The sequence below is a fragment of the Carassius auratus genome, chromosome 25 (assembly GCF_003368295.1).
Source record: "Carassius auratus strain Wakin chromosome 25, ASM336829v1, whole genome shotgun sequence".
Taxonomy (NCBI): domain Eukaryota; kingdom Metazoa; phylum Chordata; class Actinopteri; order Cypriniformes; family Cyprinidae; genus Carassius; species Carassius auratus.
Window position 1 is genome coordinate 12,286,140 of NC_039267.1, and position 24,302 is coordinate 12,310,441.

The 24,302-nt window shown below is 34.2% G+C and overlaps 2 protein-coding genes across 2 annotated transcripts in view; one reads left to right on the forward strand and one right to left on the reverse strand.

Moving 5' to 3' along the window:
- The window catches only part of dock4a (dedicator of cytokinesis 4a), a 66,762-nt gene extending 49,821 nt beyond the window's left edge, over positions 1-16,941 (reverse strand). Inside the window, exons 1-2 of the mRNA XM_026202633.1 lie at positions 16,700-16,941; positions 645-728 (exon numbers count right to left, since the gene is read on the reverse strand). Of these exons, the coding sequence (XP_026058418.1) occupies positions 645-728; positions 16,700-16,736 (121 nt within the window). The 5' untranslated portion in view covers positions 16,737-16,941. The remainder of the gene's footprint in view (positions 1-644; positions 729-16,699) is intronic.
- A 4,161-nt stretch (positions 16,942-21,102) lies between these two features.
- On the forward strand, positions 21,103-21,858 carry LOC113043372 (zinc finger protein 277-like). Its single transcript, XM_026202710.1, has 4 exons — positions 21,103-21,209; positions 21,293-21,389; positions 21,502-21,544; positions 21,626-21,858. The coding sequence occupies exons 1-4, from the start codon at positions 21,133-21,135 to the stop codon at positions 21,679-21,681; spliced, it is 273 nt and encodes a 90-aa protein (XP_026058495.1). The 5' UTR covers positions 21,103-21,132; the 3' UTR covers positions 21,682-21,858.
- Positions 21,859-24,302: the final 2,444 nt, after the last annotated feature.

The following is a 24,302-nucleotide window of genomic DNA, read 5'->3' on the forward strand; positions in this document are numbered from 1 at the left end:
TATACATTTCAGAAAAATATGTTATATAAATATAAATATAGAAATGTAAATATTTTCAAAATATATACTGTATGTGTTTGTATTTATTTATACATACATAATAAATATACACAGTACACACACATATATTATAAAAACTAATCGCGATTAATCGCTTGACAGCTATAATTTAATATAAACAAAACATATATAAAATGTGGGCTTTTATTGCCATGCCAGCTTTTGTGGGTATTTTATGGCAAGAACAACATATAGTAAATTATAAATTATATTTTTGTTAATACTCTTTAACTTTAACTTTGTAAAAAAAATAAAAAAAAATAAATAAACATATAGGGAAATATATATCAATTAAATATATATAAAATGTATATTATAAAGGGAAAAAAAGGATTTTGACGGAAAAAAAAAGACACGTCAGTGGCTTCTTTTGCAGCAGTGTCTTCTAGTTGAAGAAACACCCGAACATTACCCAAAAAGATGTAAACAATGTTAAAATAGTAAGAATTTAATTTTATGAAGTCATAAAGAAAAACACTATGCTACTATCTACAACCGACTGACTGCATCTCAAAAAATAAATTCAACAGAATCAGTCTCCAGAGCTGAGTTTATGCAGCTCTTGAGAGAACAACAACAACTACCTTCACATTTCTCCAAAATCTGCACCGTGTCACCGATCTCCAGCGGAAGTCCATGCTGAACCATTCCTCGAAAATTGGCCAGCACTGAAGGGGGAAAAAAGCAAACAGTAAGTAAAAAAAAAAGTGTGACTCCTGAGTAAAGTAACGGCTCTGACAGACCACAATGAGACAAAACCGTCTGTCTTCTCAAAACTTTTGCATGGAAGAGATGGAAACCATCTTTAGCTCGTGATATCAACATTATGTTCAACATTGACTCTGAATTCAGGAACAGGGATTTTAAAGTCATTCTCAGTTCACTTCTAAACAACACACAACCCAAGCGTTCCACACATTTCCTAAAAAAATAAACCACACAACACAATGCTTAGATCTGCACTTCTAACATTATCTCACTGCTTTCCTAAATAAACCCTGAGTCACATCCCTAAGCATGAGTTACATAACAAGTACAAGATCTCTCCACACAGGAGCACACAGGCTCAACCCATAAACTGCTTTTTGCATTCACACGCCTAGATTCTTTATGCACAAATATGTTAATGTGGAGTGCTCATTTGCATATCAAGTGGGTTAGGAAATATTCTGACATGGAAATAAATAAATAATCATGTGCAGAAACCAAACCCGCCAGAGATTTGACACTGCTCAGAGGTTAAGCAGGCCGCCGAAACAGCCGTGTCAGCTTTTAAAGACGGGATGTGTTGCTGAGCTCGCTGCCTGTCAGTGATGCGCATTAATAGATGCTGAAACAAACACACAGCATCCGGCCTGAATCCAGCAGAGACACTGCAAGCACGCTTTCCAATCAGATACCAAGTATGAGCAAGGTTAACGTCATCATGATCTGTTTTATTAAAGGATATTTTGTGTGATTTCTATTTGTGTGGTTTCTATGGATAAAATGGGTAATTATAGCCATTCAACAAATGATTATTTGAATTACTATTAACATTAAATTGATCAAAACAATCTTTCCATTAATTAACAACCATTTTAGAACAGGTAATTACAGTTATGACACGGCTCTGTGGAATACTTGATTCTGATTGGTCAGTCGTGACATGTTAACCCTCGATAACATCCGGTAAAAGCTAATAACACCGGCTCATCCGGGTAACAGCAGTCGGCGCTGTACTCTTGCTTCAACTATTTGTTTCTTGGTGAAAGCTTTGTGTTTGTTTAGGTAATAAAATATAAAAACTTGATTCTAAATGGTGTACAATAGTTTAATTATTTCACCCTGGTATTGCGGACTTGCTCTCGTGTCATACAAACACAGCTGCTGCCATTTTGCTACGTTTGATTTTGACACTGTAATGGATTATAAAAGAGCTAACCAAATGGTACTATTTTAAAACATTTTTAAGAAAAATATTATATTTTAGATATATATATATTAGGGCCGGGACTTGATAAAAAAAATTAATCTAATTAATTAGAGGCTTTGTAATTAATTAATCGAAATTAATCGCATTTTAATCGCATATAAATATTTGACCTGAGAACAGTGAGAAGTAATTTTTTTCACATGGATTTATACTATACCATTGAATAATGACTGAATACATAAGCTTAAGCAACAAAATACTGTTTATTTTTGTTCAACCAAGTCTAGCAGACCAGTGCAATTTTTGCCATGAAGTGTAGCAATAGCATATTTAGAAACAACTTAGAAATAGTACATTTCAGAAATTCAGGAAGCTTATTGGTGCTGGAACCTTCTGTAAAGTGTTTTTTAAGTAAAACACAATACTGTCAATTACATTCAGAACATTGGAAACACTGACTAATAGAAAACATCTCTCTGTTGCTTCAGAGGCCATAACATACTAAGTCCAACTCTCAATAACCTTGGCCAAAACAATAAAGAGTTCAACATAAACTGTTGCACCAACAAAATAATACATAGTTCAACATAAAGTGTAAAGTCCACGCTAGCTGCTATATGTTTTATATGTTTTGCGTTGAGTTGATACTTGAGGCTCGATGTGCTGCCGGTGATATGCGAATGCTAGTTGGTGCTTCAGTATAATCGGTCCGCCGAAACTCATCCAGTGAGAAACGTTCCGCGGTGCAAAAATAAGTTATTATTTTTTTCTGTAATTAGTAATTAATCTTAGTTAACGCGTTATTTTTTGTGTAATTAATTAATCTCAATTAACGCGTTAAAGTCCCGGCCCTAATATATATATATATATATATCTATACACACACACACACTTATAAATACAAGTCATTATTTTCAAAATATATGCTGTATGTGTGTGCTTTAATACATACATAATAAATATACAGAGTACACACACATATATTATGATTAAAAAAAAAGTGCTTGAGCACTTATTAGGCTATGAAGGCAATTAAAGGCTCATTATAAAGATTTAAATGCATTATTAATAAATGTGCGATTAGTCGACTAATGCTTAAAAAAATAAAAAAAATAAAACACTGCTCGTCGACGACCAGAAAAATCCTAGTCGAGGACAGTCCTGGTGATTACTAGATTAAGGATTTGTTATATTTATTTTTAATTCTGATGAAGCTAATTAATCTGATTATTTTGTGAACCAGATTGAGCGATTAACACACAAAAAAACAACGACAATTTGATCTTCATTTAGTGACCACAAAGCAACACCCTGACATCCACCCATAACACCCCAGCATCTCAGCAATCAATATTATGAGCAAACAGCAGTCACACAGGAAATGCACAGTTCACAGAGTCAAATATTACATTTTATTACAGCTTAAACCTATTTGAACCTCAGCCACTGCCAACGGGAGTGACAAAAGCTCTGTTGTAACAGGACGGGCAAACCCGTCTGAGCTGTGCACTTGTGCTAAACGCTTTCCCACGGTCCTGCTGTCAGCGCTGTGGACACACACTGCTGTTTGGCAGAGAGACAGGGCAGCCAGAGGCCCGTCTCGCATAACCCTGACCAGGTGCAAAGAGCCGTCCGGACGCCTATAACGATGAGCCTGTCTACAGTCACAGTGCAGTAAAACGGCTGCTATTACACATCGAAGCGATTTAGAAAGGTTAAGGTAGCATTCATTAATGTGGCCACATTCATAGACTGCATAAAATGATGCATGTTCAGCTAAATCTCTGTGGATATGAAGAATATCACACATCGCACATTTTTGAGTTGGGTATGTTTGGGAAACAGGTCGTGATGGACTGCGCGGCTGCTCATTGCATCACTCCGGTTGATGTGTTGGCACATTTCCTCTGCTGTGCTCAAAGGTTACCCACAGAAATCAGTTTTCTTCAAGTTAGGCTGGTATGAACTCTTAAGAACAACGTGTAACAATTGTATAAAGCTTTCTAGCCTGTGTATTCATAATACTTATAATCAGTCAAATATGCATATTAGTAATGTGGTCAGTGATCGGTTATCACCGATATTATAGGTTTTTAAATCAAAAACAGTATTGTATATTTGAGTCAGTGTTTATTTAAAATTATGTTACATTTGCTGTAATCTTATGATCACTTAAAGTAAACATTTAAAAACACTAATAATTTTAAAATGCTCTTGAGTATAATCTCAAAAATAATATTTAGTTTTTCATAGTGTTAATGCTAAATTTACTTATAGGACTTTAAACAAATGACTTTGTTTTATTTATTAATTTTTATTTTATTTTTTAAATAGAAATCATTTTAATTTTATTTTTTACTAAAACGTACTTCCTTTTTTATTTAACATGTTGTTGAGTATAATCTCGAAAATAATATTTATTTTTTCATACTGTACTTTAAAATCTTGTGATGCCTAAATCCACTTAATTAATTAATTAATTTTATATTTACACAAAGTTTAACATTTCAATATCAATTACCTATTGATTATCAATCATAACATAAAAATAACTATTATATCTGAGCATGATCATATCATATTATATTATTTTCATAGCTACTTTACAAAAAGAAATATTTTGAAGCATACCTTGCATTTTTCAAAATATTTTTTCATAAAAAATATCAACATATAAATATTCCATATATAATAAATATATACAAATAATTATATGTAAAAGTACATAACCTAATTATATATGAATATATTATGTCCATTTAAATTTGAATTTTCTTTGCTTTTTACACTTATAATAATAACTAGAAATTATAATAAAATGTAACGTATATAACATTAATAATTTTATATATATAGTTTGCATGATATTTATATATAAATATATTTCTATTTTAATGTAATATTTTCTTTGCAAAAACTACTACAAATAATTTACTGTTACACAGTTATACAGGTGAAATGTAACTTGAATGGATGTTGTGAATTCAAATGCACACTTTTGTTATAATACAATCACATAATGCATAAAATAACTGAATAGTTTGATGCTTCCACGACTGTCATTCTCACAACATCTATGTTCGCCTGAAAAACACAGATCTGATCTGATTCGGCAACTGAAGGTACCATCAACTGACCCCAGAACACCTGCACCTGCAGTCCTCATAGAAAGAACAGCTGCGAATCCTACAGATCTGATGCAATACAACTTTCCACAAAACACTTATACTGTATTTTTAAAACCATCATTACTTACTATATTTACATGTACTAATGTATTCACTGCAAATGTCATTTATCAGTGTTACCAGAGACAGTAAATGGCTGATGTCAGGGCATTAAACCACGGCAGAATCCTCTGTAGACAGTCAGAGCTCGCTGATATCTGTCTGTGTGTCAGGGTGATGGATGGGAGTGCTCACTAACCTCTCTTCATATTGCTTTTTAACGCTAGCTGTAATGTTGTATTGAGTCAGCCTCTAGAGAGGATGATACCAGCCGAAGGCAGGGTGTGAACAGACATACTGCTGATACACAGAGATACCAACACAACACTTGGATTGCTAATGGGAGGGAGGTTTGTATGGAAACACTGGGATCAGTCCTGCAGTGTTGTGAGTGAGGCTAGGATTGGACACATATTGAACACAATGGGTTCAGGATTAGCTGGACAGCACAGCCTTTTGCTGCAATTATTCCTATTTCTCCAATGACAGCCATTCAAAAGTTAAATTGCCGGGAATTTTTTTGTAAGCAAAATAAATCACAAATATTTCAGGTGTTTTATAACGTTTTTGATTATATGATTGTTTCTTTTGGAATTTCAATTTAAAATTTTTATTTAAAAACAATGATTAAACATAATTAGAATTGATAGCTAAATTATTAGATAACACAGCAATAATAATTAGCAGCAGTAGTTGCAATCAATGTTATTATCAAAATTCTTATTTTTTTAATCATGAAAGATTAAATTATTATTGTTGTTTGTTATTTCATCATTTATAAATTCTACTTGTATGTGTATTTATAATTACTCCACACAGCTATAACAGTGTTGTTTTAGTATCACACACTTTTTTATTTTTTATTAATATTTTTAAAAAGATTTTTAAATTTTCTGTTTTCATAAAAATTTTAGTTTTAGTAAGTTTTTTGCATATATTAAATTAAAAAAATTTTTTTTTACGTTTCATAAAGTTAAACCATGAAGTGAAATGAAAATTGCTGCCTTGTCAACTAGATAAAAAAAAAAAAAAACTCATGTTTACATTATTTCAAGTGACAAAAATTTTTTGTTTCAGGTTTAGTTAATTGTTTAATAACTCTGGTTGGAGTAAGATGGCAAATAACATTTCTACATAAAATTCAGAAAGATTTTTTTAACTAAACAGGATGAATAAAAACATTCTTAAAGTGGTTATATAAAGAAGGTTATATTAATTGAATTGAAAAGTAATAAATTAACATAAATTCTATGAATTTAACTGAAAAAATTATATATTTTCTACTGTAACTGTACAATACAATGGTATTTTGTACAAGCAACTTGGTTTTATCTAAATTAAAAAATATATATGTATAAAACTTTTACAAATTCAGTCAATACAGATGCTGCATTCATTGCATTCAACATGCAATGTATGACACAAGTTCAAGATATTGGCTGAACATTAGGGCTGTGAATCTTTGGCATGGCAGCGATTCGATTCGATTACGATTCATAGGTTTTCGATTCGATTCAACAATCGATTCAATTCGATTCAAATCACAATTAAATTCGATTCGATTCGATTTGATTAGAACGATTCGATTCTGCATTCTTTAAGTGCATTGACGGGATTATTTAAATGCTTCTACTAAATTCTTTAAATGCTTAGTCAGGGGGCAAATTACAGTAGCATTTATGGTTAGAGAACCATAGGTTAGAAAAAAATAAAATAAAAAAACCCCACTTTTGTCCATTGTTAAATGCTAGTTTAATGATGCGACATGGCATACGTAAAAATTTATGTAAGCCAAGTTTTTAAAAAAGAGCTTAAAGAGTATTATGTATAAGCTAACATTTTGTCACACCAGGGGCGTAGCCATAATTTCAGAAGTGACAGAAATGTCAAATACAATCATTTTATGTATGTAGCCTATATAATAATAATAATTATTATTATTTTTATTTTTATTTTTTTCCAAGGAATTATCTTCTTTTTTAATTACTTTTAAATAGCTGTAATAAATCAAATACACTGCTGGACAATAATCAATCATTTGTAATCAATATTTTTTTCCTAATGGCAATTTTATGATTGTTTTATATACTAGGCTACATTTAATTAGCAATTATTTAAATTTTCTTCACAGAATAAGGCAGAAAATATACTTTATAGTTTCTGTACTGTAATAAATGTCACTTAGCACTGCATCATTCATAAATTGTTTGTGGTTTTTTTTTAGTTTCATCAGCTCAATTCTGCTTTTATTCAGTTTAGCTGCAGATATAGCCTGGCACGTCTATGAGAGTGAGATCACTTCTCTTTCAGTGTGAAAACGTCTTCATATCTATTTTACTTTTCCTCTCCATCAGCGAATGATTCTGTCTGTTTGCTGATGAAACAAGTGCTACTTCCATGCATCTGATTATCAGATAAATCTCGCGCTCTTATTTCAAGGTCGTTGTTAATGCTGTGGTTAATTTTAAAAGTTTCCTTCGTATATTTGGTTCATCCGCATTGTTTAAAAACATTTATCATTCAATGGATCTGTGCGTATGATTTAGACACTTACATTCCTGCTCCGTCCATGCAATAGTCTCCGGGGTTAAACAGTGGAGCTGGTGAAGGACAGATAAGAGGCACGATTCACGAACACTCTTCAAGGTCTCCATTAATTCGTGCATGCAGTAATTTAATGTGTATACATTTTGAAAGCATTGAATCGCTATAGAAATCGCGATTCATTCGATTCTTAGCATTTTGAATCGATTACTGTCCAAGATCGGCGATTCACGATTCAAAAATCATGTTTCAAGATCGATGCATATGAATCGACAGAGTTTGTAATCGATGCATCGAGAAAGCGAATGAATCGTTACACCCCTACTGAACATGGCTCAGCACGTCTCTAAAACAAACAACTTTAATAAAAATCAAGCACCAGAGGTACACCAGCAGTGTGTTTTCTCATTTGATGTGTAATCATTCCCAGACTCAGCCCTCGTGTGCACTAATGAGAACATTATTTTTGATATTACATCTCTCACATATTTTGTTCTGTTCACTCCCAGAGTGCAACATCTTTCTATATTAACACTTTATTTGCATATAAAACAGCAAAGGTCCTACATTGGTTCTAAAATAACAAACCCCATCCCCATAAAGACATCTACCTTACAATAAATACAGGCCTTTATGATGCACAAACAACTTTTAGATTAATAAATCATTTCTGTCAGAAATCAAATATGACTTTTTGACAAAGGCTCTTTGATAACAGAAACTTTTCCCCCACAAAAGAGCAAAATGAGGCACTGAGGCACTATCAAAACTTTACTATTTGTTTAAGAATCTGACCACCCTAACATAGCAACAGTGGCTCAACCAATCACGTGAGTTGGGGGCGTAGCTTTCTGTTTGTCAGACCAATGACAGGCAGGGTAAGTGTTCTGGAAACCTGTTTGAAAAGAGTCATTATTTAAGTGAAGAAAGGTAAGTGAATAAATATTTCATGAATCAATAGTACTACTTCACAGTTTCAAAATTCTATGAGAAAGAATTCTCAGATGATTTTCTGCTAACTGAATTGAGCCTAAACGTGTTTGTAGTCTGTGTTCATTAGTGAAGCGTGGCACTCAGATGGGAATGTCTTGTAGCTATTCTCCACGGAGCACAGGACGGCCGTTATTACCAGAATGCCCAGAGAGAGAACAACTGAGACGGAGAGAAAGAACTGGAGGAGAATGGTGGAAAACACACAGCTAACTCACTTTTGGGAATTGTTCTAATGTTACAGAAGACAGAGAAACTGTACTTGACAGTCCGAGAAAGCCAAGAGCTTGTAACACATTTCAGTACTGCGTTATCACCTTGCGCCATTAATCTGATCAATGCAATCTGATCAAAATGTTCGTCCAATAATATTCCTTGGTGTGAGAGCTATGATAGGCTGTCCTACCTGCCTGTCAACATATGTATTTGGATACCTCCACACACCCAGTTCATGTAGAAAGGATACGTCATCAGCACACTCCATGAGAAAAGGCAGCGTTATTATCGTATTATTATGCACTTTGTACTATAATGTTTTCTCACCGGTGAATGAGACATGAGATAACTAGAGCTGCACGATATTGGAAAAACTCACATTGCGATATTTTGTTTTTCTGTTATATATATTGTGATATATATAAAAAAAAAAACAAGATGACTTGAATAGTTCTATTTGAAAAAAATATATAGGCCTTATCAATGATCGGGGTGATTTTGTAGGTGAGCAAATTAGCATAGAATATAAACAAATTACAAGATAAATATAACAGAACAATGATACAAATGAAATAAACAGTGCTTTATATTTTACAGGTAAGTCTATTCAGGTCAGAAATTGAATAATCAAAGGTAAAATAACACTGCATAGACTTCACTGTATAAATTAAATCTAACAAATCTGTTAAAGCTACAAAAGGGATTTTTCTCTCTTGTGTTTTGTTGTTTGATTAACATGATTAGCAACAGATAGCAACAGGAACATTAAAATGCTATGAAGCAGTTACACGTGGAAGTTAACAGAATTCAGTGTTCACGTGAATCTGTATTGTGTAAACAGACTTTAGATGTTGCGGCGCGGGGCAGCGCTACACGACAGCTGTCACGTCCACTGTAGATGCAGTGTCTGTGTGTGAGCAAAGAAAAACAGAATACTAATAAGTATACTATCAGTATACTTAACATCGCACATGCTATTGCAGATGTGCACATCGCAATGTCATTGCTAAACCGATATTGTAACAACGTTTGTAGGTCGGGAAGGATGATGCGGGAACCAGCGTACATTTAAGCAATTTAAATAAACAAATAAACAAACAGAACCCTGAAAATAGCGCAACAGCCCATCACGGACGACTGCCGCGCACAGACAGAACCAAAACAACAAATAGTCGACACTCCTCCTTTGATCCTTCCGGAGCTCCTCTGTGGGATTCGAGACCGGTGAGTGCTGCAGGTTTCGCTCATTATCATAGCTATATCCTGCAGCCCCACATTCAATCCTCCACAAATGCCGTCTCTCATTATGTTGCTAGTTAGCCTCTGATCTGCCAGTACGCGTTCATGTGTTTTGGAGGAGGCGTGGCTTTAGAGAGTGATTTGCAGGGAGGGTGGGATCTTATGCTTTTAAAGCTAGCTTGCTATTGTTAGCCTCTCCAAAAACGCCAACCCTACTTTTAACCAGACTTTCTGAGTTGGGTGTCAGTGAGAAAATAGGACGGACACAACAGACACAACATCGGCACTGATGGCAAATTTGTTGAAATTAATTTCTTTTTTTCATTTGCAATAAAACTAGATATAAATTGAAAATACGTTACTACTGTACAATTACAATTGAATATATAACAATTCAATTTACAGTACCTCCATAAACAGAATAAAAGCATAAAAAAAGCAAAAACCCACCTGATGCGGATTCTTTAGTCATCATTAAATCTTGCCGAATTATTTGGTAGAAAACATTCATTATTATTTTGCTCCAACCAAAGTTAGTTGAATTCTTCTGATGTTTTAACTTCCCAGGAGGACTTGAATGCACCATACTTCCAGCCTGTCAACTGGGTCTGTCCAACAACATGGCAAAAATAAATCTGACATAACTCCGAGGTCTCATTCTCCATGTCAAGTACGGCCTCACAGGTTTCTCTGAGAAAAACAAACCATATGCAACTTCTCCAACCTGTAGGTGAGAGTAAATTCACCTGACTATCAACATGGTCGCTATGAAAAACAGCCGACGATCTGTGACAGATGGTAACAAGCACAAAGGCAGCAGTTTGGCGAGCGAGTGCCCTTTTCAAACCCTTCCCACACAGACAGCCATGCTCTACATGCGTTTTGACAGCAACCGAGGAGCACAACTGTTCAAGTCACACTGTAAACTACCTGACAGACAGGCTCCAGCGCATATAATCTGTTCTTATCTTTGGAGATTTAAAAAATCACATGTAATTTGAAATCTACAGCTGCAAATAATTGTTGTTGAGGACTAAAAAAACTTTACTCAGCTACTGTAAACAAAGAGCTCTTTCCATACTGTTATTAGAAATTGGCCGATTTACAATTTTTTTTTATATTGGTGTCAACAGTAATGGATACCAATCCATTACTCCACAAGTAATCCATGCAACTCCAGTTCATCAATCAACATCTTGTGAAGAGAAAAGTTGCATGTTCATATGAAACAGATCTTTCGTTAAGACATTTTAACTTTAAACCTTCTCTTCTGGCCAAAATATATATCCATTATTCTTTCTCTAGTGAAAAAGTCCATCCCTGTTGTCCTCTCACATCAAAATCTACCAACATATTTGCTTAGATCTGTTTTGGCTTGTAAATGGTGCTCGATCTGTGCATGTTTCTCTCCTGATTCAGACGAGATGACTTTTCCACTGGAGAAAGCAACATTATGCAAAGAGGATCCATTAAGATGTTTGAACTTAAAACACCATGATGGATTTGTTTCCTACAAACACACAGCTTTCCGGTTTACAAGATGTTAATTGATGGTCATTGTAATGTTTCGATCAGCCGTTTAGACTCTCATTCTGACGGCACCCATTCACTGCAGAGGATTGATGAAGAAACAGCCTCATCTATATCTTGGTTGAGTACATTTTTTAGCAAATTTTCTTTTTTGAGGCATTTTTTTTATGCATGAAACATATCCATAAATGAATAATTTGCAATGTACACACTATAACATGCATTTATAAAATAATTAGGGTATATTAAGTTAATACTTTAAAAACACTAACACCTAACCTTGGAATGAGCTGCATTTGCTACAAACAAAAAAATCCATTTTAGTGTTCCACAAAAAAAACTGCATGGATTTCGAACAACATTAGTGTGAGAAACAATTACAGAACTGTCATTTTTGGGTGAACTATCGCTTTAAACCCATGAGATATATTAGAAGAAAGCTCTAAAGAATCAAAAGACTGAAATCCATAGAAATTCCTGTTCCTGGCAAGGCCATAGAAAAATGAAACCAATATTGGCTTCTTTTTGCTTTCTTCTTAAGGGTGAAAGGAATTATGGGGGTGAATATAATATGAGTGGCTACTAGCAATAGGATACTGAATGAGCTGATTGAACTGAAGAATAAAACCCTAATGATTGTTTTGGCAGTGACAGGGAATATAGAGCATAGTATGTTATTGAAGTGGTAAAATGCAGAAATGAGTTCTGCACACATGACAATGAATTATGCAAAATGAGCTGCTGAGATTGTTATAAGCATGAATGATTTAAATCTATATCCTGCTCTCTCTAAACTCAGTCTTTGCAGTGATAGGATATTTTTAAAAATACGCTCCTACATCACCGGTTTCAAAGAGCTCACAACTGACACTTTTACACCTTGTTGCGACATGCAGCTATTTGAACACTGAAAGCTCGCTATGGGCAATAAACCTTTAAGCTTTCACAAATCTTTAAGTATATGTCAGCATATACTAAGTATAGCTGTGTTCCAAAACCTAGTGAGCTGTCTTGCCATCTACTTCCTACATAGACAGCATCCTAACTGGATTGAAACTTAATTCTTAAGTGACTGATTTGAAATGCTCTTCATAGGTAGCAACTTGTCTCATGAATACTGAGTGAAACATTGTAGAATTAGACTTAAAATGCTGTAACAGTAACAGCAAACATTATATTAAGCGTATGGACTTGCGCATGTCTTGACTCCCATTCTACATTTTTCATTCTTCAGCAATCTTTTTCACTCACAGTAAGCATATACAAGACTCGATTTTACAGCTGCTTCCAAAAGGGTTTGTCGTTAACATGTTGCTATAAGAATGTGTTTCCTTAATAAGCGTAAAAAAGATATAATATACAAATGTTCATTAAAATAGCAACTTAAAAAATTGACCGTCACATAACCGATTGTAACAATGATTTTTTTAATAAACTCCTAAATAAGTCTACGAAGTCAACGAAGTGTTGAAAAATTGTATTTTGGGGGAGGGGTTGTTGGTAAATATAATGCAATAAATACCCTGCACACAAACATGGACTGAGATTGTTTATAGAAATAAGACTATCGATTAATTAATTTTAGTGATAATTTTTGGTGTTTAATGCAAATGGTTTGCTTAAACATTTCTTTTGAATCTTGGAAGATTTTTTTACTTAGTCTGCAGCAATGAATTCTGGGATGGCCCTGTCTGTTAAGGACACATGCAGCGCTGCCTTAGGATTCGGCCAAAATTAGGTATCCTAGATGGCTGCATAATGTTGCTGCCAACCCTTTGAAACAGCTTTTTGCATCCCATGGTGCCTTAAAATGCTCGCTAGGTTTGGGAACAGAGCATATGTGTGCACTAGAAGTCTCATTTAATTCCCAGCAATGCCTCACAGATCTACTGTAGCAGCTGACTAGGCCTCTTCTAGCTTTATCTGTCAATCTTATCTCGTTCTCGAAGTGGCGGCGTGCCTGTTGACCAGGGCACAGTAGGAGCCCAAGAAAAGCAAGAGCCTCATTTGTATGACGAAAGCGCTGGCATCAAAAATCCGAGCTGAGAAGCACAGGAACGGGATGCGCTGATCCCAGACTCCACTGCTAAATAGTTTGACCGAGCTCATTTTTTGGGCTGGTGGTAAGTGAAGCGGTGGATGTTTTAATTATGCTAATTTCTTCACCAATCAGAAGAGATGTGACATTGTACTGATGTGGATGTGGGAGTCTGGAACAAGAAGTAACAAGAAAAGTATTACGTGCTGCTGACATTAGCTTTCAATTGTTATTAAATGCTCAGAGCATTACGGCGTAATTATAAACCAATATGGACTTGTCAAACTGTCTGTACCCAGCTGTTCCCTGCAGATTCCACATGGTGGTTTTCATCACGAGCCGATCAACGTCTAAATTCAGCAGGGATGCAGAGAAGACATTCAGAATGACGTGATTTTAAAGGAACATACACAACGAAAAAAATATAAATTCTCATGTTTGAACTGTTTCCATCCATATAGTACAATAAAAGTCACTGGTGTCCAAAACAACACTGGACTTCATTGACTTTCAAAACGTCTTGTTTTCGTTCAAATGTTTTTAAGAAGAAGATGTTTAAAAGAAAGTCATACATGTTTCAAATGACAGGAGGGTGACTAAATGATGACTCCATGAAAAAATATATATTTTGGGGTGAACTATTGCTTTAAATTGACATTTATTTCTCACGCAACACTGCTTGAATAATAGGAACGGATGTGGAGAAATCTACAGATGACTCACCATGGATCCTCTGCAGTGAATGGGTGCCGTCAGAATTTGAGTCCAAACAGATGATAAAAACATCAAAATAATTCACAAGCAATCCACACCACTCCAGTCCATCAGTTAAGGTCTTGTCAAGTGAGAAGCTGTTTGTTTGTAATATTAAAATACCTCTAAAAATTCCCCTAAATAATCTATAACGCTTCCTCCAGTGAAAAAGTCCATCTCCTGTTGTCCTCTCACATCAAAATCTAACGACAGATTTGTTTGGAACTGTTTTTACTTATAATCCGTGCTTCATCTGTGTATATTTCTCTCCGGATTCATGACTTTTTCACTGGAGAAATGGATACAGGACTCATATTTTAGTCGGAAGCGACGGTTTGAAGTTAAAACATCTTACGATGGATTTGTTTCTTACAAATTGACATGCAGCTTTTCACGTCGCAAGATATTAATTGACTGCCTGGATTCATGTCATTTACTTGTGATTTATCATGATGTTTTTATCAGCTGTTTAGGCTCTGGATCTGACGGTACCCATTCACTGCAGAGAATCCATTGGTGAGCAAGTGATAAACAAACTCATCTACTGTATTTCTTGCATGACCTACTGGCGAGTAAATGTTCAGCTAATTTTAATTTTTGGATGAACTATTCCTTTAATTCAGAAGACTTGGAATACTGCACACAAATCATATGGACTACATTCATGATACTTTTATGGCACTTTTAGGTAAATTTTGAAGCTTAAACAAGCCATTCCCCATTAACTCTGAGTCCCACAACAGAAAAAAAAAAAAAGTCATGCAGGTGAGTGAATAATAGTGCCAAGATTACAGTGCACGTCTGTGTGTAAATGTGTATGCATGCATTTAAGGGTGTGTGTGTGTGTGTGTGCGATCCCGACTCCATCCATATTTCATGACCGATAAAGGTTTCGGTAGCTGTGTACACTTTCCAAAGACCAGAACTGTAATGTTCAGCTATTTTGCCATATTCCAATGCAATATGCTCCAGATGTGGTTTTTGGCTATCATGCAAAAAAAAAAATAATAATAATAATTTTGCTATTTTCCATAATATCATTCTGCAATTTGAGAACAAAAAAAAACAGAGGCTTTGTTTGTTGTCCCACCTTCCCTGGCCCCTCAAACTGCCTTTCTTCATTGCTCTGACCTTCTCTCCTTCTAACTGAAGAACTGACCAAATGTCATCCTGTTTATTTGAGTAAAGCTGTAGTGAACAAGATTACAGAAGACCCGTAGCACATGTGAACTCCACTGTACTGCTGCACTCCTCAAACTGCTCAACTGACTTCATGTCCATCTCTACCCCTGACAGCCAATGAGAGATGAGCAGATTCCAGGCGGCTCATCTGCCAAAAATCATCCTTCAGACTGTCAGCTGCTGTCACAACAAACTTACAAAAAAAGAACGAATCAAAATAATATCACTGAGGTTATCAATTGGCTCAACTTAAAAAAAATTTTTTGATGGCACTTAATACAAGCCATATTTTAAGCAATTTAGTGAATAATCAGTTATCAATATGTGTATAAAGGGTCTGTGTGTGTGTGTGTGTGTGTGTGTGTGAGAGAGAGAGAGAGAGAGAGAGAGAGAGAGAGAGAGAGAGACAGATCAAAGATAGATAGATAGATAGATAGATAGATAGATAGATAGATAGATAGATAGATAGATATGCAAAAAGAAATTACATTTATTAATATGTAAACAAAAATGTACATAAATACAAATAGAATGTAAGTCGAATACCTTACTGTTTGCTGTTGATGTAATAATATATAGTATAAATAATGAATATGCTATTTCTCAAATAAAACTGTATTGCTTCGGTTTTAGACGTAAAATCATTTGCTCAGTAATTGAATAAGAGCGTCTATATCAAGGAAAACAAAAGACCAGGTTTTACTGCGGCTATTTCTTCTTCTTATACATATAAGAGATATTCAAGATGACCATTCAAATGAATTAAGGAAAACAACATAATTATATATATATATATATATATATATATATATATATATATATATATATATATATATATATATATACATTATTTAGTCAGTTGCCTTCAAGGTTTTAAATCAGCGGAAAATTATGTGACATTTCATCTGCCAGATTGTAGATGTCACGGCTCATTATCGCACCTGCAGCGATCTAACTTGCGTTTTTATTAACAATGCGGCAATATAATGTAAATATGTTACTTACCAACGCCATATTTTTCATGTTCAGTCGGTATCCACATTTTTCCCGCGTCAAGTAAAAGAAAGTATGCTATAAAACAGGGCAATTACGGCGGATACTATCCATATTGTTGTTACACAGGGGTTGCACTGTATTGTTCTGAGGGCAGAGTCACAGCAGCATCCCACATCCAACACACTTCTCAGCCCTGAAGAAAAACACCATTGACTTATGGGAGATGCAGGAAATGAATGAGAACGATTGGATGGAGAACTACAACACCCAGTGAACGCGTCAACAGCGGCGGTTTAACGCTGATAGGTCAGTGCGTCATTCACCAGGTCACGTGATTTAGGGATTTAAAAACCATAGACGCGCAGATGCACAGCACAAGTTTGACAGGTTGGTTAACGGAATTATTAATATTGGCAGATATTTTATATTATATTGATTTATGTTCCTGTATATCTAATTTGTTACTATCTAGCAAGTTACATGTTTATTTGTCTGAATATGCTTTTAAAAAAATATTACAGTATGCAAGTTTGTCATCTGCAGAAATAACGTTAAACCCATCAACAGACCAGCTAAAAACAGCAGACCACAGTTTAAGCTGTTTTTCTCAACAAGGAGTGGGTGGTTAAAGTGTAAAGTTTGTTGATATGGATCTTCTAACAGATGTTTAGCGACCCTTTAATCTGTCACCGCAAAAGCTCATTTCGAAAAGGGCAAAACAACTCATAAAGTGCACTTAGGAGCACAGTTGTATCAGGTTTTTAGAGGATAACATGCTGTTTAACTTACATGAGTCACACAGTCGTTTCGTGTGAATCAGCTGCTTGTTTGTACGAATGCTGGACATCTAGAAAGGTCGTGGGATTCATGAGACAAGCTAGCTGGAGTACTTCAGACTGAATTAATGAACCAGAATGGATTTATGTCTTCAGTCATTTTAAACACAAATATATTTGTGCATCATATTTATTAAATGTGTGAATAATGTGTCTTCTCTCATTGTTAGCTAAGCAGGATTGTATTCTTGAGCCGGTTTGTTTCCCCGAGCACCTGTGTGGTAGTGCTTCTCTCTCCTTCTCCAGTGATGTGCGTCCGGTGACCTGTGCTCTCTGTTCAGACTCTTTTCCCGCGTCTGTGAAAGAGCAGCTTCTCAAGCACATGGTGTTGGATCACAAACTGGTCATCGCTGATGTCAAACTCATCGTTGACTTTCCACGGGGAGAATTCACAAGATTTGTGACCTAGGTGTGTCAGAAATTCATCAAGCACAATACAAATAACACAAAATAATGAAAAAATTATAATTGTTTTGTTGCAGGTACATGCTGTACTGGAAGAAACGTGTCACAGAGCAGCCCATTACATTCTGCAGTGTTATCAAGACCAACTATGAAGGTCCTGTAGGTAAGACACATTTGAACTGAACAATCTTGTGTTTACATTTTAGTTAGTTAATAGCCATGGATTTTTCAATATTAATGATAAAACTATTTTTAAAGTATTTAAAAGATCATTTTTCTTGCAAACTGAATATGTTCATCTGATATGAAACATATATAATTTTGATCCATAGTGATTTTATTCTGTAGTCAACATAATGTAAAAAAAAAAAAAAACAGAATTATGTTTTATTATAATACTATGTTTAATTTTTAACCAATTTTAATGAACAAAAAATTATATTTAAAGTACTGTCAATCCATATATCAATCAATATATAAATTTAATAATATTTAGCATCAAACATAATATTGAATTATTATTGTCCCACATTTAGCACATTGGAACTTTTCCCCACATTTCTACTTTTCCAATCATGTTGTTTAATTTGGAAAGAAAAAAATTGCAACTCTGTGACTTAGAAACCTTTAAAAAAATTGTATTTATTTATTTTTTATTTTTTTATTTTATTAATTTAATTTTGATGTTTTTTTTTAGTCACAAAATCACAGGTTTTTTTTTTTTAGCTGTATGTGGACAGCAAGGCTCCAAAACTGTAAACCTCATATAAAATGAATTTAAAATAATAAATTAAGAGCCTGCCAAGAACTCGTTCTAAAAATATTGATGATTGATGATAAACAGTTCACCATTACCTTCTCCACCTGAATTCTTTTTGAGTGCCTGGGACCTGTGTTTTTTTCTTTCTATTTTGCTTCCCCATTCCCAGAGCACCTACTACCAGTTCTTATCTCACCGGAGCGCCGGGTTGAATCGTTTTCTAGTTCACCATAACTGTTTATGGATTTTATGTCACAATTCAATATTTGTGTTTTATTATTATTATAAAACCAGGGCTTTTTGTGTTCTGAACTAAAGATTGGATTGTGAAAATGTTATTAAAAATATGAATGTAATGACAGTAGTATGTATTTTCATATGGAATAAAAAAAATGGTTTTGAAGAGAGATTTTGGTTAATAATTTAATTTAATTATTATCAATTTTTTTCTAACCACAAATCCTATTATGTCCGATAGAAAATGTCATTTTATAGATTGAAAATGTTATTGAGAAGCATATCACTTCTATTTCACTTTAAATACTTAAATATAAAGCATTTAGATTTTTTTTGTTGTCTGTATATGCGTAAAAAAAACAAAATACAGCTAAAATACTGTTGCTGTGTAACTGTATAAAAAAAAATTGGGTTGCCAGAGATTCCACAATGGTTACGTTCCTAAAAAATACTGAGGAAACAATTAACACAGCGTTCAATGAGAAGCCAAACCCCACCCCCCACCAAGATTGTTTTTGCAGAGATATTATGAGTCAACATAATCATCTCACACAGATTTCATCTCAGGCACAGTTCTGCGGTTGTGGTTGCTAGGCAGCCAGCGTTCTCAGCACCTCTGCAGTGTGGCGAGCATCTGTGTAACAGTGCAGCTGTGACCTTTCTCAATCATTCACTGACACGCCGCACGTCGATGAGACTCGAGCTGAGAGGATTAGCACTGTTTATTAAACACAAATCATTCGCAGATTGCGTCTGGGATAATTATCGATGATTGTGGCAATCGAACAGCGGGTTTTTAGGAACGCAGAATGACACGAACACACCACACTGAGATCCAAACCAATTATAAAAAACGTTTATAGACTCACAACAATTATGCAACCATATTCATAATGTCTTACAATGCTACAAAGTCTGTAATGAAGTTTGATATAGTCTGATAGGAGGAGGTTCTGGATCAGCAGCAGAAAGAGCGAGACGAGAGAGTTTCATTGCACTTGTATGTTCTGCAATGAGGAGTTTACTGGAAACAGGTGACCCACAACTGTCCTTTGCAATAAAATCTCATTTATGATTAATTTTTAATATATTTAACGTCAAATAATTTCTTGATTGAGATTTGAGTCTTGACATCTTGTACATGAGCTCCGCAACAGACCCGATCACTGAATTATTTATTAAGAATATTTATAATAGTAATTATTTATATATTATTAATATATAAAATATTTTATAAATTATATTAAATACTATATGATAAATGTTTTATTAAATATTTATCATATAGTATTTCATATTAAATGTAGTGTTCTATTTAGTATTTAATAATAATAAAAAATGTACAGTATAAAAGTTATCAATATTTTTATTTATTTCTTTATTTATTTTTTCATATAATTTACTGTCTTATGATAAATTTGACAAGTTTGTTAATGGTATTGATTTTAAAATCCAAAAATCTAAATCATACCAAGGTGGAGACTTTACTCATGAATATTAATTAGCTCGTTTGACTGCAGGTTGCCTTGTAGTGTCAGAGTAAATATTCCTGTATATAGTTTTCATTGTATAGTGACGTCACAACCCTCCCATCTTCGGCCGTCCACTCCGATGCTTATCGAGACTTAAACCACTATTTATTTTTGCTTTATTATTTTATTATTTGTGGCCAACAGCACTGCATCCTCGTGTAATGTGATGTGTTTGTGCACTGTGGTTTCACTGCAGGTCTTCACTGCTGAATCACATGGCTAAAGAACGCTCTTTTAGCATCGGTCTGCCTGACAACATCGTCTACTGCATTGAGTTCCTCCACACTCTGCAGTGGAAGCTGAAGTGAGTGTATGTAGTCTCACACACTCATACTATTATCATTGGTCAAACCACTATTACAAATTGAAAAAAATTCTAATGGAAACGGAGGTTTGAGCGCCCCCTCTTGGTGCTTGCAGTCATTGCATTAATTTCCATTATTAATTTTATATAGTATGCAGTGTTTGTACTGTGAGAAAACATTCAGTGATAAAACCACTTTTAAATATCACATGAGGAAGAAACAGCATTGACAAATAAATGCCAGAAACTATGACTACGACTACGATCGCTTCTATGTCATTAATTACCTGGCATGGCCAAGTGCCGGTTTGTACATTTTCATCTGAACACATAAATAGTCAAGATGAAATCACACTTGTGCTGTGGTAATGTTGCAGGAGTTGGGGAAGACCTGGGAGGAGCTGCAGTCTGAGGACAACAGGGAGCTCTTTGAGGATGAAGATGAGTAAGGCATTTCTATTTGTGCTCTGCTCTGATGATCACATTTTCAGTTTTAGTGTCCTTCCTGATATTGTGCACTCTCTGCAGTGATTGGTCAGATTGGCAGGCTCATCCCGTGTGTGTCGTGTATCTGTTTTGTGAGCAGCAAGCAGAAACAATGGAGAAAAATTACACATACGTGGAGGTATATGATGATGCTGCTGAACTAAATGTTCATATTTGAGTGCCTGAAAATTAATTTTTCCGATTTCTATGCATTTTCACTTTCACTAATAACTTGATTTGTTTTCATCCAGGAAACTCATGAATTTGACCTGCACAAATTAAAAACAGACTTAAGTGAGTTAAGCAGAAATGTTTTTGAGAGGAACCCTTGAACCACACAGAGGGTCATAAATGCTTTGTGTGTCATTTGTCCAGGCCTGAAGTTTTACCAGCAAGTGAACCTAGTGAATTACATCCGCCGTGACTCGTGAGTTTCACCAGTGCTGATGCTACTGCTGTCAGAAGAGGTTAGAAACCAGAGAGGAACTAGTGCAACACCTGGTCAACACAGGTCATGTGATGCAGCTGCCTGAGGTCTCCCACTGGGACCAACCACAGTAAGCATGACACGTTCACGAACACCCTTTTTTATTATTATTAATATTTTCTTTTTTTTAATTAGTTTTTAAGTATTCAGTTGAGTTTCCATCTGGGCGATTAAAAATTATTTTATATTATTTATTTTTATTATTTCCTGTATTATATAATTTTTTTGCATATTATTTTATTATTACTTTTTTTATTATGTTAAATATTAGACCCAGTAAAGATGTTGAAATATTTTGAGATTAATGATGTGACGATTAATTTCTGTTCATGTGTGTTTGCAGTATATTGACAGTGTTCACATTGTGAATAATAGCCAAATAAACTTTATTTATTTAACTACAGTATGTCATGGAAATCCCTAATTGAAAGGATTTGATTGGAAATAACCCTTTTTGTTGGGAATTTTTGGATCATGGCTGACAGGGCAGTTCAGTAGTGTGTTGGCAGTGTAAATATTACCATTTGTTTTAATAAAGATATTGTCAGAACAGTATCAATAGTCAGAACAATTTACAGGTCCATTAACATTAATATAAGTCCATTACAGAATAGCCAGAAGAAATTTAACAAGGTAGAGAATGGGTTTATCAAAACAAAATATGGGGCAATATATAATGGTGATAGTTATATGTTGTTTATATTATTTATATATATATATATATATATATATATATATATGTTAGGATAGGACACTATTTCAAGTAGCGAGGTGAGAGAGACAGGATTAAAAGAGGTCTGTATCTCTGCGAACTGGGATTCGAACTCGGGACGCCCGAAGCACAACAGCACTATATATCCACGCGACTACTGACACTAACATAGTTATATGTTCAATAGAAATGTATTTGAAAATCTTTGCTAAATTTCTCGGAGGAAAAAAATGGTTTATTGTCATATATAGTGTGGCAAAAAGCAGTGTGCGAGAAAAAGTCATCATGAAATAAAATAAAAATGTACCTTTTTCATGTCAGAAACAGGCTTCCATACTATTGCGTGAATTCCTATTGAACTGAACTGAATTTCACCCACGGAAACTTACTGAACAGTGGTAAGAGTGACTGCATTTTTAGTTTCCCTCTTATTTCATTTATTTAAAGATTCACTGAATAGAAATTTTATAGCAACATAAATTAATAAATATTTAGTAGTTTGTTTTTTTTGTCTGTTGGTGTGATAAAAACAATTCAAAACACAAATGATATTGCAGTAAAAGAGCCAGTTTTATTATCAAAATATCGAATTCATTCTCATGTCTGATTTCAAACACAAACAATCATTGAAATCATCCCAGCGTCTCGTTCATTCTTTGTTAAAGCCATTGACAGGTTCCTTAAAAAAAACGCAAAGCCTTAGACCTCTTCGATACACGTCTTAAGTCAATCAATAAATATTGCATATTTTACAAGGAGTAAATCCTCGTGTCTTTTTGGGAGGATTAATTTTAGCCAAGGCACTTGTCACTACTAGTATAAACACTTAACCCAAACTGCTGTAAGTGCTAGCAACACACAACAATATTAGTCAGATATACTTAACTAATCGAGACCTACCAAACTATACAAATTAGTAAGAATTTATCCATTTATAAAGGGCAGTAAAAAAACTTTTTCTGTATAAACAAATGAAACAAAATACATAAATACACTACTCCACTGGACAGATCTGAATGTGTGGGTTATAGTGTTAAATGGACACTATGTCCCTTGTAAAGATACCAAATATAAGGCTGTGCATTGTCTAGTGCAGTTAAGAGGCGGCACTGCAAAATGGCTGAGCTGGTAATGTGTTTCACGCTGTGCTGCTGGATCGGTGTACAAATGCTGCATTCAACAGTTTAGTGCCGATACATTATAACTGAGAGTTTACAAAAGTCATGAAAAAAGAAGCGTTAAAATGGCAGTGGGAGTTAAAAAAATTCAAGAAGTTAAAGCTGTAACAGCTGAATTGGTTAGTGGGTGCAATGCTGTTAGGCCCATCAGTAACTAATTGTATGTGAATTTCATAATAACAATCTCCAGGCCATAATTTACCATAATCAAATCAAAAAGGAAAAAAATATTTTGCATAAAAAATTAAAACATTTTACGGTCATTAATTAAAACAATTATTTTCATGACAATTAAGGATCGAAATTTGCGTTTATGTGATGATTATCATTTTTTTACTGCAATCATTTTCATATATTTTGATAATTTTATGTAATATAAACAATCATTTTGAATACATTTTAAATCAAAGAATATTTTGCATTATGGTAATTAAATTTTGCATTAATCATCACGGGGATATTTTTTACTGTAATAAAAGAAACCCTGTATATGTTGTATAATATAACAACAATAATATAATTCACATAAAAATAATTTTTAATTTTAAATCAAAACATTTTGCATCATGGTATTGACATTTTTCAAAATGTAATCAGGGATTTGTTTTTTTTACCGTAATAAAAAAAAAAATCTTTGTATATGTTGTGCGTGTAAAAAAAAAAGGGGGGGGGGGG

What these genes read in the sequence shown, in the direction of transcription:
- LOC113043372 (XM_026202710.1), top strand. Translation starts at nt 21,133, where the DNA reads ATGTTGCAGGAGTTGGGGAAGACCTGGGAGGAGCTGCAGTCTGAGGAC. An exon ending in AAAATTACACATACGTGGAG is followed by an intron (nt 21,390 to 21,501) that starts GTATATGATGAT and finishes GTTTTCATCCAG; the next exon opens with GAAACTCATGAATTTGACCT. An exon ending in CAAATTAAAAACAGACTTAA is followed by an intron (nt 21,545 to 21,625) that starts GTGAGTTAAGCA and finishes TCATTTGTCCAG; the next exon opens with GCCTGAAGTTTTACCAGCAA.